The sequence below is a fragment of the Macrobrachium rosenbergii genome, chromosome 7 (genome assembly GCF_040412425.1).
Source record: "Macrobrachium rosenbergii isolate ZJJX-2024 chromosome 7, ASM4041242v1, whole genome shotgun sequence".
In the NCBI taxonomy this organism is placed as follows: Eukaryota; Metazoa; Arthropoda; class Malacostraca; order Decapoda; family Palaemonidae; genus Macrobrachium; species Macrobrachium rosenbergii.
The window spans coordinates 5,111,542-5,124,702 of record NC_089747.1 but is presented as its reverse complement, the minus strand read 5'-3'; the positions used below and the strand labels follow the sequence as shown (position 1 = coordinate 5,124,702).

At 36.5% G+C, this 13,161-nt stretch overlaps 1 protein-coding gene across 18 annotated transcripts in view; it reads left to right on the top strand.

Moving 5' to 3' along the window:
* Positions 1-2,297: 2,297 nt before the first annotated feature.
* LOC136840052 (zinc finger protein OZF-like) overlaps positions 2,298-13,161 on the top strand; it is a 52,067-nt gene continuing 41,203 nt past the window's right edge. For 6 of the 18 annotated variants that reach the window (XR_010853518.1, XR_010853519.1, XM_067106371.1 and 3 more), the window contains exon 1: positions 2,324-2,448. Coding sequence is in view for 2 of the 18 variants with exons in the window: in XM_067106369.1 (XP_066962470.1) it covers positions 11,621-13,018 (1,398 nt within the window). In the remaining 16 variants the exon portion in view is untranslated. Of the gene's footprint in view, positions 2,449-4,305; positions 4,445-11,531; positions 13,033-13,161 lie in introns of those variants that run through there. The other 12 variants (XM_067106367.1, XM_067106378.1, XM_067106375.1 and 9 more) reach the window with 6 other exon arrangements.

The window sequence follows — 13,161 nt, the reverse complement described above, 5'->3', positions numbered from 1 at the left end:
ATGTATCTATATATTATAATATATATATATATATATATATATATATATATATATATATATGTATATATATATATATATATATATATATATATATATGAGTATATTAACCTGGAGCCACTGGGAAGTTCAAAAATGAAACCACAGAGTGGTACTTTCGTAATTCTAACACATCTTTGTGCCCCGAAGATGTGTTAAAAAGCATCATTTGTAATTAACACTCCGTCGTTTCGTTTTGAACTTTCCCAGTGGCTTTATCAGCATAAACAAATCACGTGTTTATTTTGTGATTTCTTAGTGTGTATATATATACAGTATATATATATATACATATGGCGTATGTATAAGCCGAATCCCACAGGAAAATGACAGGCAGAAGTTCAGTACCGGCGCTTTCACGTTTATTAACGCATCGGCGGGGCACGAATGACACAGATATAAAGAAGGTTACAAAAGCAAACAAAAAAGAACAAGAATACCAGATGGTCAGTTGTCAAGGGTAATAAACAGAAAGATAATCCAGGATAATCTGGGATCGAGCTGTCTAAAGTGAACCCAAGACCAAACAAAGAAATACTAAAGTTTAGGCTTACAAAATCCAAAAACATGTATAACCTTGAATACCAGATGGTTAAATTGCCAGAGGGTAAAAAACAAAAGTTAATCCACGGCAAATCCGGGATCACGCGGTCACAAAACTAATCCAAATATATACTTAACCACCAAGGCAAACGGAATCTTACCATTCACATTGCAGAAACATGTATAAAAATGAATATTAATTTTGCATATATTTATCAACAACTTTTTTAATTATGAAGGCATCAAGTTTAAACAAACCAAGACTTAAATTTAGAAACACTTTCATTATTTGACTTAATAAAACAAGATTCGATGATATTCCTTTTAACTGTGTTGCACGGGACTAAGGTTTTGCTTACTCAGTTAATAGGATGATCTAAATCTCTCATATGTACGGAATAATGCATTGATTTGGCCAGTTCTCCCAGATAACATTGGTGTTGTTTGATTGTTGTAAAGTGATTTTCCAGTTTGTCCATAATATATTTTATCACATTTTTTACAAGGAATTTCATACATGTATGTAATATTCGGATTAGGCTTCAATACAGTAGTTCAGGATGGTTCAGATACCAGATTCTCTAATTTACAAAGTACAAGCTTTCGAAGACGTATTTATCACGGTTTCAAGAACAGGATAAACAAAAAGAATGACAGCAAGGGGATCATTCCGAACGAAGGATTAAATTCAACAGCTACGGAGATCAAGAAGACAGGGGGTAGGTGGGAAGGGCGGGAGAGCAACGGGGAGGCCACCCCGACCCCTAGGGATTAGAAATAGAAAACAGCAGATGCTGGCTGGGGCGCATGTATAAATACCCGAGTTTAGCCGCCTAAGTTGCATCGGTGCCTGAAGAGGAAGACCATACGTCTTCGAAAACATGTACTTGTAAATAAGCCAATCTGGGATGTAAACCTTCCCGTCTTATTGAAGCTTAATACGAGTTATATATTTATCGTTGTGATCTCGGTCTAGGTCATTCCGTGAGAGAGCATGTTTGTGTGTGTGTGTGTGTGTGTGTGTGTGTGTGTGTGTGTATATGTACAGTAAGATTTTATCAAAGATGCCTTGCTCACATAATTATGTACCTTGCTTGTACGTTCAGTTCGAGAGAAAAACACCGCCACTCGAAAACAGGCTTCCTTCCCTTTCTCCAGCAGTGATGAATAAAGTTACGTGACAGCCAACAGTCTCTCTCTAACCCGAACACACGCGGGCGTGCGCGCACACGCGACAGCTACCCGTCTTTCTGAAGTATTCTTTCTACACACGCACACTTTCACGCTTGATTCCAAAATGTTTCTGTCATTATCAATTCTTTCCCCAAAACAGTAAGTACAGTTGATGGAGACCAAAATATATTTTTAAAAAATCGTCTACCCTTGTTATTTGCATTCTTTAATGGGATTTGCCATTATTCCACTTATATATGTATTAAATCTCGCTCAAATAGCAACAAAACCAACGAGAAACAATTAATTTATCCTGGGTCTAGTCTGTAAACATGAACGAACTCTTCTGTGGGGTGGGCAGGTGGGGCTGTTCCTTGTCTTCCCTATGGAAGGAGGGGAGGGGGATAGAAAATAAAAGGAATACAAGGTAACAAGGGAAATATAATCTCCCCCTTCCCTTCCCCCCCCACAACACGTTAATCCTCAAACAACGGTTTACTATTTTTTTTTCGTCTCTGTCTCTGCCTCCCTACTGTTTTGACCATACAGTTTCGTCTCGTTAAAGCATGCAATAAAGACAAATCATTAGATACACCAAGGTGGAATTTCCCTGAGTTTTGTTCATCTGTGCTTGTGTTATGTCAGCAAATTATCCTACGTGAAAAAAAGTGACGATCTTCTTTTCAAGCTGATGAGGTAAGTACAAAAAAGTACGGCTTTTCTTTACATTGTAAACGAGGTTATTTCAACGAAATCTATGTAATTAAACCAAGTGAATTTAGTGTCATTTGCCTTTTTGTGATGAAACCATACCGACGGCTATAAACGAAATTTGAGAACAAAAAAGTTATGGTGGTGGTGTTTGAAATGTCAAACTCCACAAAGTTTACCGAACCATTTGTTATATGAGACTATTTTTATTTCCGGTAGGCCTACAAAGGGATCTGTTTAACCTTACTCTTAATTCTAAAACTGCAAAAATCATCTATTTGTTTGTTTCTCTGTTAAGTGTGTATTTTAGGGCTCCTATGAGTGTGCCCTGGGGTAATTGAAAATGAGGCAGTTAAGGTAAGTTAAAAGTTAATAATGTTTTTTTTTTTAATAAAATTTTCCTTTTCTGGAAATTTTAATGAATAGGCTATAGCCAGAAAAAACCTGTAAGCGTACAGTTACAGAAACAGCAGTCCATAAATTATTTTTTAAACAATTTTCTGTTTTTGACATGAAAAAATAACATTGGTATTTGCATATAACGGGAAGTTGAAAAAATGGCCAACTGAAAGTAGCCACAGAAATGGAGTACAATAAGCAGTAACCCACATTCATAATCTAATTTACTTTGTCAAATATATTTATCTATACAATAACCAAACATCATAAACAATGTTGTCTCAAAATGTCTTATAAATAATGCGTTAGCAACCTTTTTTTTTTTCAATTTCGGGCATAGGACTGACAAGGGATAGGCCTAAGCCTTTCATCCCCGTGGATAACTTCACCCAAAGAAGGATTCTCGCATCTGTGTTACCCTTACAAAACTGCGAAATTTGAATGTATGCCACGGTCTGCCTTTCAATGATCCGTACTTGTCTTCTTTTTCCCAAAGTCGATTTATCATGTTATTAAGGAGCTGACCTCTGTAGGAAGCACTGGCCGTGTATGAATAAAAATAAATCCGATGTATCTTGTTTTCATTTCAATGTGAGCCTTAAAATTCCAACAGATTTTTCTTGTTTTCTTTCGAATAGAAAACAAGAAACCTCATTTAATTCAGGTTTCATTCCTTACATAATAGCTTAGCTGGCTTAATACCAGCAACGGGAACAAAAGGTCTGGTGTGGACCTCCGGACTGTACAACCAACCTAGAACAATTAGCATAAAACCCTGTAACATCTTTTTCTAAATGGCGGACGTAGCATTCAACCTGAAAATACGAAGAGGGTAGAAAACATACCTGTTTAAAGGTAGACGACAAAGGACCTTTTGGTGGGCGTGTCTCTAGATGCAGGCATGGTCCCCTGAGTCCTAATTGTGTGAGGTAGGACACGGGGTTACAGGCATGGTACATTTAGTCCTAGCTATGTGAATTAGGACACTGGGTTACTAGTATGGTCTATTGAGTCCTCACCATAGTGACCATAAGGTAACAGCTGAGATCTGATGGTAGAAAAAGAGATATTGTTGAATACATTTGGCAACTGGCTCTTTCTAAGAGAATATATTGATCTTTTTGCTATCTACTTCATTAACACGGTTCCAGAAACCATTGAGTATTAATTTCTATATACATCAAAGCCTAGCTTGCCAACATTGCATGTAGTTTGGGTCAAACAAATGAAAGTATCTTTATGATACGCCCAATTCGCCCGAAGGCTGTAAGATAAAAAAAAACTTTATTCGTTTTTTAAATCTTACAAAATAGTTCCCGATATAAATCGCTTTCAAAATACTGCTATAAACTTGCTGAAAACCACTCTATTGATTTCACCATTCAGAAACCTCATTTAATTCAGGTTTCATTCCTTCCCATGACGTCATGGAGAGTTGCGCATGCCACATATGCCTTGTCTCTCCCACAATGCCGCCACGGGTTACTGTCGTCTGTTGTTGTTGTTGTTATTGTTGACATTTGTCTTCTTCTTGACCTTGCGCGTAGACTTACACCGACGGATAGCGAATCTGTCACGGCCAGTGAGTATAGAATTTTCGATTGTCAGTCGATTGTTGTCAGTGGATTGTTGTCACGTCGCGGAGAACTTAAAAATAAAGTGTTGTCATTGTCGTTAAAGGTGTGGTTAGGCCTACAGAATGGGGTGCTCGGCTTGGCGTATAGGCCTAAACTTCGATTGATCGGTTTTTTTTCGAAGTGGGCCTATGGCTTCTGTTAGACGGTAGTTTCGCGTATAAAGGTGATCGAATTAAATAATTCTTATTAATTTATAGTAAATTTAGCAATGGTTGTAATGGCAGGATCGTCAGGTTTGTCGGCTAGGCCTATGGGGCTAAGGTGTCGTAAATTAGGCCTATGGCTTCTAGGCTATTGGATGGTACATATTATTTCATGTAGAAACGGTATGGAAGAATAATTAGTTATTAATTTTTTTGTAAATTTAGCAGTGGGATAGGTTATAATGGCAGGATCATTAGGTTGTAGGCCTAAGGTGCCCTGAATTAGGCCTATGGCTTCTGTTAGAAGTTACAATTTTGTGTATAAAGGTTATGGAAGAATAATTTGGTAATTATTACTTCTTTTTTTTTAATTTAGCAATGGATGTAGCTTAATGGCAGGATCATTAGGTTAATAGCTAGGCCTATAGGCCTAAGGTGCCGTAAATTAGGCCCATGGCTTCTATTAGTGGTACTATTTCATGTATAAAGGTTATGGAAGAATAATTAATTAGTTATTTATATTTTTTGTAAATTTAGGAGAGGATGTAATGGCAGGGTCATTAAGCTTTATCGTCTAGGCCTATATGCCTAAGGTGCCGTAAATTAGGCCTATGGCATCTAATGGACAGTACTCTTTCATGTACAAAGGTTATGGAAGACTAATTTTTAATTATTAAATTTTTTTTGTAAATTTAGCAGTGGACGTAATGGCAGGCTCATTAGCTTTATCGGGTAGGCCTATAGGCCTAAGGTGCTGTAAATTAGGCCTATGGATTCTAATTGACAGTACTGTTTCATGTATAAGGGTTATTGGGGGAATAATTGTTTGATATAATGTTAAACACTGGATGTACCATAGGCAACTGATATGTTTGAGTCAGTCAGAGAAGAATACTGTAGGCCTAATAACCAATCATTTTCTTGGTGGTGCATCCAAATGGAAGCCTAAGGTGAAGGACTATTCAGAATCTGGCACCAAATGAAACTAGTCCATGAGTAAAGTGGAATCACTCACTGCTTGACTCCTAGGCCTATATGCCTATCTGCCATATGACACCATGAGTTTGTCTTAGGCTTGTGTAGGTATATTAGCAACTATTACCTTTAATTAGGCCTAGGGTGGAAGTCTATAAGCAACTAGCACCTTTACCATAGGCCTAGGCTGTGTAGGTCTGTTAGCAACTACTGTAACTCCTTTACTATAGGTCTCTTAGCTGTTATTGCCTCTACCATAGGCCTGGGTTAGTACCTTTACCATAGACCCAAGCTAAGAAGCTATGAATGAAGCTGACAAAAAAGAGCTCTTAGGCTTAGTATATAATGGAGACGTAGTGAGAAAGTCACTACTCGGTAGTTTAGGATATAGGGTAGGCCTAAGCAAGATGGTCATGAGACATGAAATAAAAATGAATAATACAAGATTCAGAGCATACTAGGCATAATTCATGTAACAAAGAGTAGGGAAATGCATTGTAGGTCCATAGGCCTATTTAGTAAGTAACTGTCGCTTCGAGCCTAATGTGCGAAATAGCATTTATGTAGCACTGATATCCTGTGGGCCTATTAGGATGCATCTTAACCGTGTTCAGTGAAACATAGGTGCCATTTCAACAACCAATAGGCAAAGGTAGTATAGTATGTGTATGAAATTTAATGTTAGTGAATATATATGAGAAGTCCCTAATATTTACGTTATTTCTCTGCCATTTCTTTTTACCTTGTATTCATCACATTGTAATTGTTCCTTGTTCAAAATTTGACTATTTATTGGTTTATGATTGTCCTTTATTCAAAATGTGATTATTTATTTGATCGTAATTGCCCTTTGTTCAAAATATTTGGCTATTTATCTAGTTATAATTGCTCTTGTTCGAAATACATGACCACTTACTTGGTTGTAATTGTCCTTTGTTCAGAATGTGACTATTTATTATTATAAGTTTCCTTTTTTCAAAATGCGACTATTGGGTTATAACTGCTCTGTTTCAGAATGTGATTAACTATTGAGTTATATTTGCTGTGTTCAATATATGGGACTATTTGTAGGTATAATTGCCCTTTGTTCAAAATATGTGACTATTTATTTGGTTATAATTGCCCTTTATTCAAACTGTGACTTTATTGGGTTATAATTGCCGTGTGATTTTGTTTGGTTATAATTGCCCTTTGTTTAAAATATGACTGACTATGGAGTTAAATTGCCCTTTCCTCTGTAATTTGAACCCATCTGTTCATCTATTTCGAAAGACAGATTTTCTATTGCAACCAAATATCTGCTTAAAAATTGGGTTGGCCCAATTATGATAAAATAGGCATAATGAAAAATAGATTCGTACAAATATCACAATGAAATATATAGTAGGAAGATCAAACATTTATCTAATTTGTGTAATTGAAATTTGTAGCAAAATGGAGAAATTTACCGGCTATTGTGTCTGTGATCAACATGGTCTCAACAAGGAATGACTACTGAAGGTTTTGTGTGATAAAATGATTTTGATAGTTGTTGCTGTTGCAAAGAACAGCAATTTTACAGGGGTACATTGCAAAGAACAGCAATTTTACAAGGGTACATTGCAAAGAACAGCAATTTTACAAGAGTACATTGAAAAGAACAGCAGTTTTATAAGGGTACATCCTAACCTAACCTGTTATAGCTTATATAGGGCACTTCATCTTAACCGATGACAACAATCTGGTGAAGTGTCTACACAGTGGAGAATCTGAGTTTAGGAAAGAATATCCTATTTTGAGCGTAGTACATGGTTTGCACAGGGTAGCCAATACTAAATGACAGCAAATATGCCCTTTTGGAATTAGTGGAATTAAGAATATAGTTTTTATTAGTTTGTGTGATTTTGAGGAATTATGATATTTCTGTTGCTAGTATTTGATTAACCCTTTACATCACCATATGTCTATCATTAATGGGGAACTACACGTAGGCTAGGATACATCAGCCTAATTAGATAAGGGGCTGTTAGGTTAGAATGTATCCATATATTTTCCACTGGTCTCCCCATTATTGTTAGATGTAGAGGGATGTTTGTGATGGTTAACAAAGCACATATGAAAAAAATGAATGATGAAATCATTGAAATTGTCTCAGCTACCAGAACTGACCACAAAATCAGAATTTTAGTTCACCCTACATGCAACAGCATTGTTGTTCATGTGCACTTCACTACCAGTGATGCGTTATAAGCTTGAACTTAGAGTAGCTGTTATTAGCAACTCAGCAACTGGGCTAAGCATAGGTTTGTTTAACCCTTAGACCAAGACAATTAACCAAGACCCAATTAAATGTTGACTGGTTAAGCTGCCGTATAGGATAACCTGATAAAACCATAGCCAAAACCACTTAGGCCTCCAGCTGTGATTAATGATACTCTGTCAGACATTCTATTGTATCAGACGTTCTATGAACTAGACTAATTGTATCCTCGATCATGAAGGGTAACTCTCCTAACAGTTTAACTTATCAAATGTCATCATCCTTAACCAGTGCACATGAGTACTGGGTAATTTAACATATCAAATGTTATCATCTTTAACCAATGCACAAAAGTACCGGGTAATTTATTATGTAGTGGAATAACTATTGTAGCTTGATAGGAATGTCACTTGGGTGTCATAAGTTTAAATTACAATACTGTGTGCCAATAATGTTATCTCCAGACAATAATGGAAGAAAAGGCTTACAATGTGGATTGTAATTAAGCAGTGACACAGTTAAGTTATAGATTGTGTGCTGCACATGTATCTGTAAGCACCAAATTTATACCATCATGTTGCCGTACTTCACATGTAAGAGTGAATTATTAATAAACTTTTGTCCTATAAAATGTCCCTTGTTTTACTGCCAGATACTATTCTACCATTTACAGTACTTAAACTACAGTATTATATATAAGAATTCTAGTGTTTACCAAATACTGACTTGTTCTTTGTGAGGTAAATTAAGTGACTTATTGGTAAGAAGATTATTCATATACAGTATGACTTGGATGCGCTTACTAATTACATATATGTAAATTATTTAAGTCTCTGTTAATTGGAGGTGTTATATTGTTATTACTTGAGTATAGAAGTGACATGATTTTTTTATTTATAACATATCTTTGAGCCATCTTTGTTTGATGCAATTCAGAATCAAAACTCTATAAATGACAGTTAAACTGGATGGGTTTAGTAGTAGTCTGAGGTGTCATCTAATAAATATGATTATTGTACATGACAATGATTCTACTAGTTAAGTATTTTTACGTTTGGTGTAACATTTGTAGAGTTTTTATGCATACCAAACTTCATTCAAAAGGATGCATTCATCATATTGGGTCAAGAGTAAACTGCTAGCAGTGAAACATGCTCATCACACATTTGTCACTTTTCAAATATGATTCATCTTCTGGAGCTTCCTTAGAAACAATTCATAATTCCATACCAGTTCTTGAAGGGTTCACACCCTGTAGCCTTTCATTTTTAGCCAATGTTCACTCACCGTACTCCTCTTGCTTCCCTTATGTCAAAGGGCTTGTGGCCATTATTTTACATTGTTTGGTATTGTTTACCTTTGATCTCCCAACAAATGATCATCACAAATAAACTAGCTATTCCAAAACATATTCACTGTCGTATTACTTTCCCCCTCATACATGGACTTATGTTGAACTAAGGAAGCAGTGGTCAGAAACTGAGCTTTCAGAATTATTGTTTTGATAAAATATATGTTAGAAATTCATGAAGTTTTTCTTGACATACAAATTATGGTGGGTTCAGAAGTAGGGTTGCTTGAGATTAAACTTTATACATTTATAGTGGGGAGATATCATTGTCAGTTAGCAATTGTAAATTTCTCTTAGCCTTATAATTCCTTAATCATTGGTAATTATCAGGCCAGTGGCCTGCAGTACTATGCCCTCATAAATTCTTTATCTTAATAATGTCTTCTGTTGAATGTCACATCTGCACAGATCAAATAGTTCCTCAGTTCTAGGAGATTATACTCTTACAGTGTATTTCTTAATGTATTATGTAATGCAGTTACTTTTGTTCTGTACAGCACACTTGAGTGCTACTGATAACAATCATAGTTTCTGTTACCTTAATATTACTTGTAACATATTATACAGTTTTCCCCATAATCTTTCCTACAATTGCCATCTTGCTGTTAATGAAATCTATTCTGGAGGCTGTTGTCATTGTACACAAGGCTGAATGAGCAAGGAAGCATATGATAGCTTCATTTTAAGTATACTGTACACAATGTGTTTCTCACGTAGAAATGTTAGCTTGTAAAGGATCGTAGGTCATTAACCAATTTGTCAAAAAAAGTGTTGGTGGTTTGCCAAATGTCTTATTATTTTGACCATTTGAAACTAAAACATTTCTTGTTCTTGTGGCCATTTTTTACCTAATGTTGGTACTCTGGTGGAACATTTTGGTGTACTATGAAGTACACCAAAATGTTGCAGTAAGGGGATTACAGATAGAGGATTGCACCTGAGCAAAAATTACAGTCTTGTTTATTGTTGGGCAAAACTATTATACTTATGTGTTTTGATGACCATATGCAGTTACATGGTTCTCTTAAATGATGGGTGGTCTGACTCCTCTTAGAGAAGAGAGATTCCAAGGTGTGGACAAACCTGACTGGAGGGAGTCATAACTCATCTCAGTGTCTGATATTACCACCTTCTCCATAGATGAGTAACAGTGAAGTCTTATACTGATTCGATATCATTGATGCCAGGTGGAAAGGGAAGGAATAATGCTTCTCTGTGAGGTATGATGAAACAAAACAAAAAAAAATCCTATTTCCTGACAGCTCATTAACACCAATATCACCATCACCATCCTGAGAGAGTATGCAGTACAAACTCATCCAGCACTGTGGACAGTTGACTGTAGAAAAGCAGTGACCCCTTTGAATGAATGTATGAAGGTCATCAATTCACCGTGAAATTGCGTGCCCAACTGTGACAAGAGTGGAGGGGTATTGTTTCCAGATAAGGGAGTTCATGATCAAATCTGACAACCCTTAAAAGCACTATTTTTTACTTTTGCTTTGGACTTCACAAGTCAACTGTGGACCACTCCCTTGCCTCATCTTGAGTTAAAAATCATCTGCTGAAACTTAGTACTGTAGTAGCCAACTTATGGGTGTAGGATAAAAATGCCTGAAGAAGAGCATGATCTTGAGAAAGGAGGCAGAACGGGCTGTTAGGATCAGCTGATGGTCATCAGCTATAGAATCAGAGGTCATGTTCCCTTTCAACATCAATCCGTGGCTGTCATCAAGAACCAAGTATTAATTCTAAAAGGCACTTTCACTGGGAGATGTGATCATTCAAGTGAGAAATAGATGAGTGTCCTAGCTAAGTCCCAGTTTAAAAGCAAACTGACTCCACTTGTTTAGAGTCAGACACAGTGAAGAAATGTTTAAAAAATCCTTTGTAAAGAAAGCCAGGGATGAGGTGGTGGTGATTCTCAAGTTGAGGCAGCAGACCCTTTAATAGCTGATGCTCTAGACAAGAGTTACCTTGAATGTCCTTTTCCACATACAGAAGACTTGACCCCCATTAACACAGCTAGCAGGAAAGAAGTGAGTGTAGTAAGTGATTACAGAAGCATATAGATTATATGGGCTTTTTGTTGGAAAATTCTCCCGATCGTGATGAAATCAAGTTACTTTTGTTAACAAAAAGGGTCATTTTAGCAGTCTAAGGAATATAGCATATAATTGAGGGAATAAGGAAAAAGAAAGAGTAATGTCATTTGAAAAACACTCGAAAAAGAAGTCACAGATTGTTTGCATAATATTTGCAGCTAAATATTAGATACTATTTAAAAATGAAATCACAAAGTGTCCTTGTTTATCCCCCCTCAGGTTAAGGCTCACATGAGAGGAACTCGCGATATTGGTTTGGATATTTGCTTGGCCATGACTGTCGTCACTCAGAAGGCTGTGATAGTGAGATGAGTAACAAGGTTTTTGGAGAAGAGCAACAGCCTCAGACGAAGGAAAAGTCACCTTCATGTCTTGCATGTCAGAATGCTTTCAAAGAAAGTTTGCTACCATCAGGCAACGCCCAAACAGAAAATAAACCAGTTTCATGTCACGAGTGTGGGAGGAAACCCAAGTGTAAAATTAGCCTTGTTAATGCAGAATATCCTGATTCTGTCAAACCCTATGCTTGTGATACCTGTGGGAAGGCATTCAAACGTAAGGATAACTTAATTGTTCATTTCCGGATTCATACCGGAGAGAGAGATTATGTTTGCAGCATATGTGGGAAGAAGTTTGCTCATAAGAAGACACTGAAGGGGCACTATAAAGTCCACACTGGAGAGAAGAATTTTTCGTGTGAAATATGTGACAGAAAATTTGCTTTTAAGAGCCAAGTGAAGACCCACGTCACAACCCATGAAGCTAAAAGATTATTTTGCGATGAATGTGGACGTTATTTTTCTCGCAGAGTCAATCTCTTGTCACATAAGCGAACCCATGAGAAAGGAACTGCAGTAAGTTTGGTGTGTAATATATGCTGTAAGGAGTTCTCCAAGAGGGCTTATCTGAGAAACCACGCCAAGGTTCACATTGGCGAAAAGTCGTACATGTGTGAATACTGTGGTAAAAAATTTCTCGGAAAGAATCAGCTCACCGTTCACACAACCATTCACACTGGTGAAAGGAGGTTTGAGTGTGGGGACTGCGGCAAAAGGTTTTCAAAAAAGAGCCACTTGCGGGTTCATGCCAGAACTCACACTGGTGAGAGGAACTTTGCCTGTGGCGAGTGTGGGAAGAGATTTAGCATTAAAAGTCACCTGAACGATCACATAAGGATCCATACTAAAGATAAGAACCTTGTTTGTGAAGTTTGTGGGGAGAAATTTACTGAGAAAAGTGCTCAGACTTTACATCATAAAAATCATAAGCACACAAGTGAGGAGGAGAAAGAGCGTAGCAGCAGGATAAAGGTTTGCAAGTCAGAAATGAAAGAGTGTTACATTTGCCAGGGAAAGTTTAGTGATGAAGGCTTATTGCTTAAACATTTAGGTGATCATGAACAGACTAACATTTTGGCTTCCGATCCATTAAAGGAATTAAATTCAGAAATGTCTACGAAAGACATAAATTCTGTAGTTCAAGAAATTCAGAATGCCATCAGTAATATACTTCCTCTTAATTCTAAAGCTCATAGTAGTTGTGTAGTGAAAACAGAAAATCCTGAAAAACTGCAAAATATTGTTAATGAAAATTCATTCACTAGTGATGAAGATTTTAAAGGACATTTAAACAACGGTTCATTATCATTTGGTTCAAGAAATTGTGTCAAGTTGGAGGAAGAAGTTACTGATTTTTATGTGGAGTAGCTCATTCGTTCCAGGTAAATGGTTAGATTTTTTCAAATTTGTACATTAACACTTTCTTATTTTATACTTTTTGTTTTCCCTAGCAACTTTTATTGTTGGTCATGCTGTAATTTAACTCAGAAATATTATTTCCTTAAGAGCCT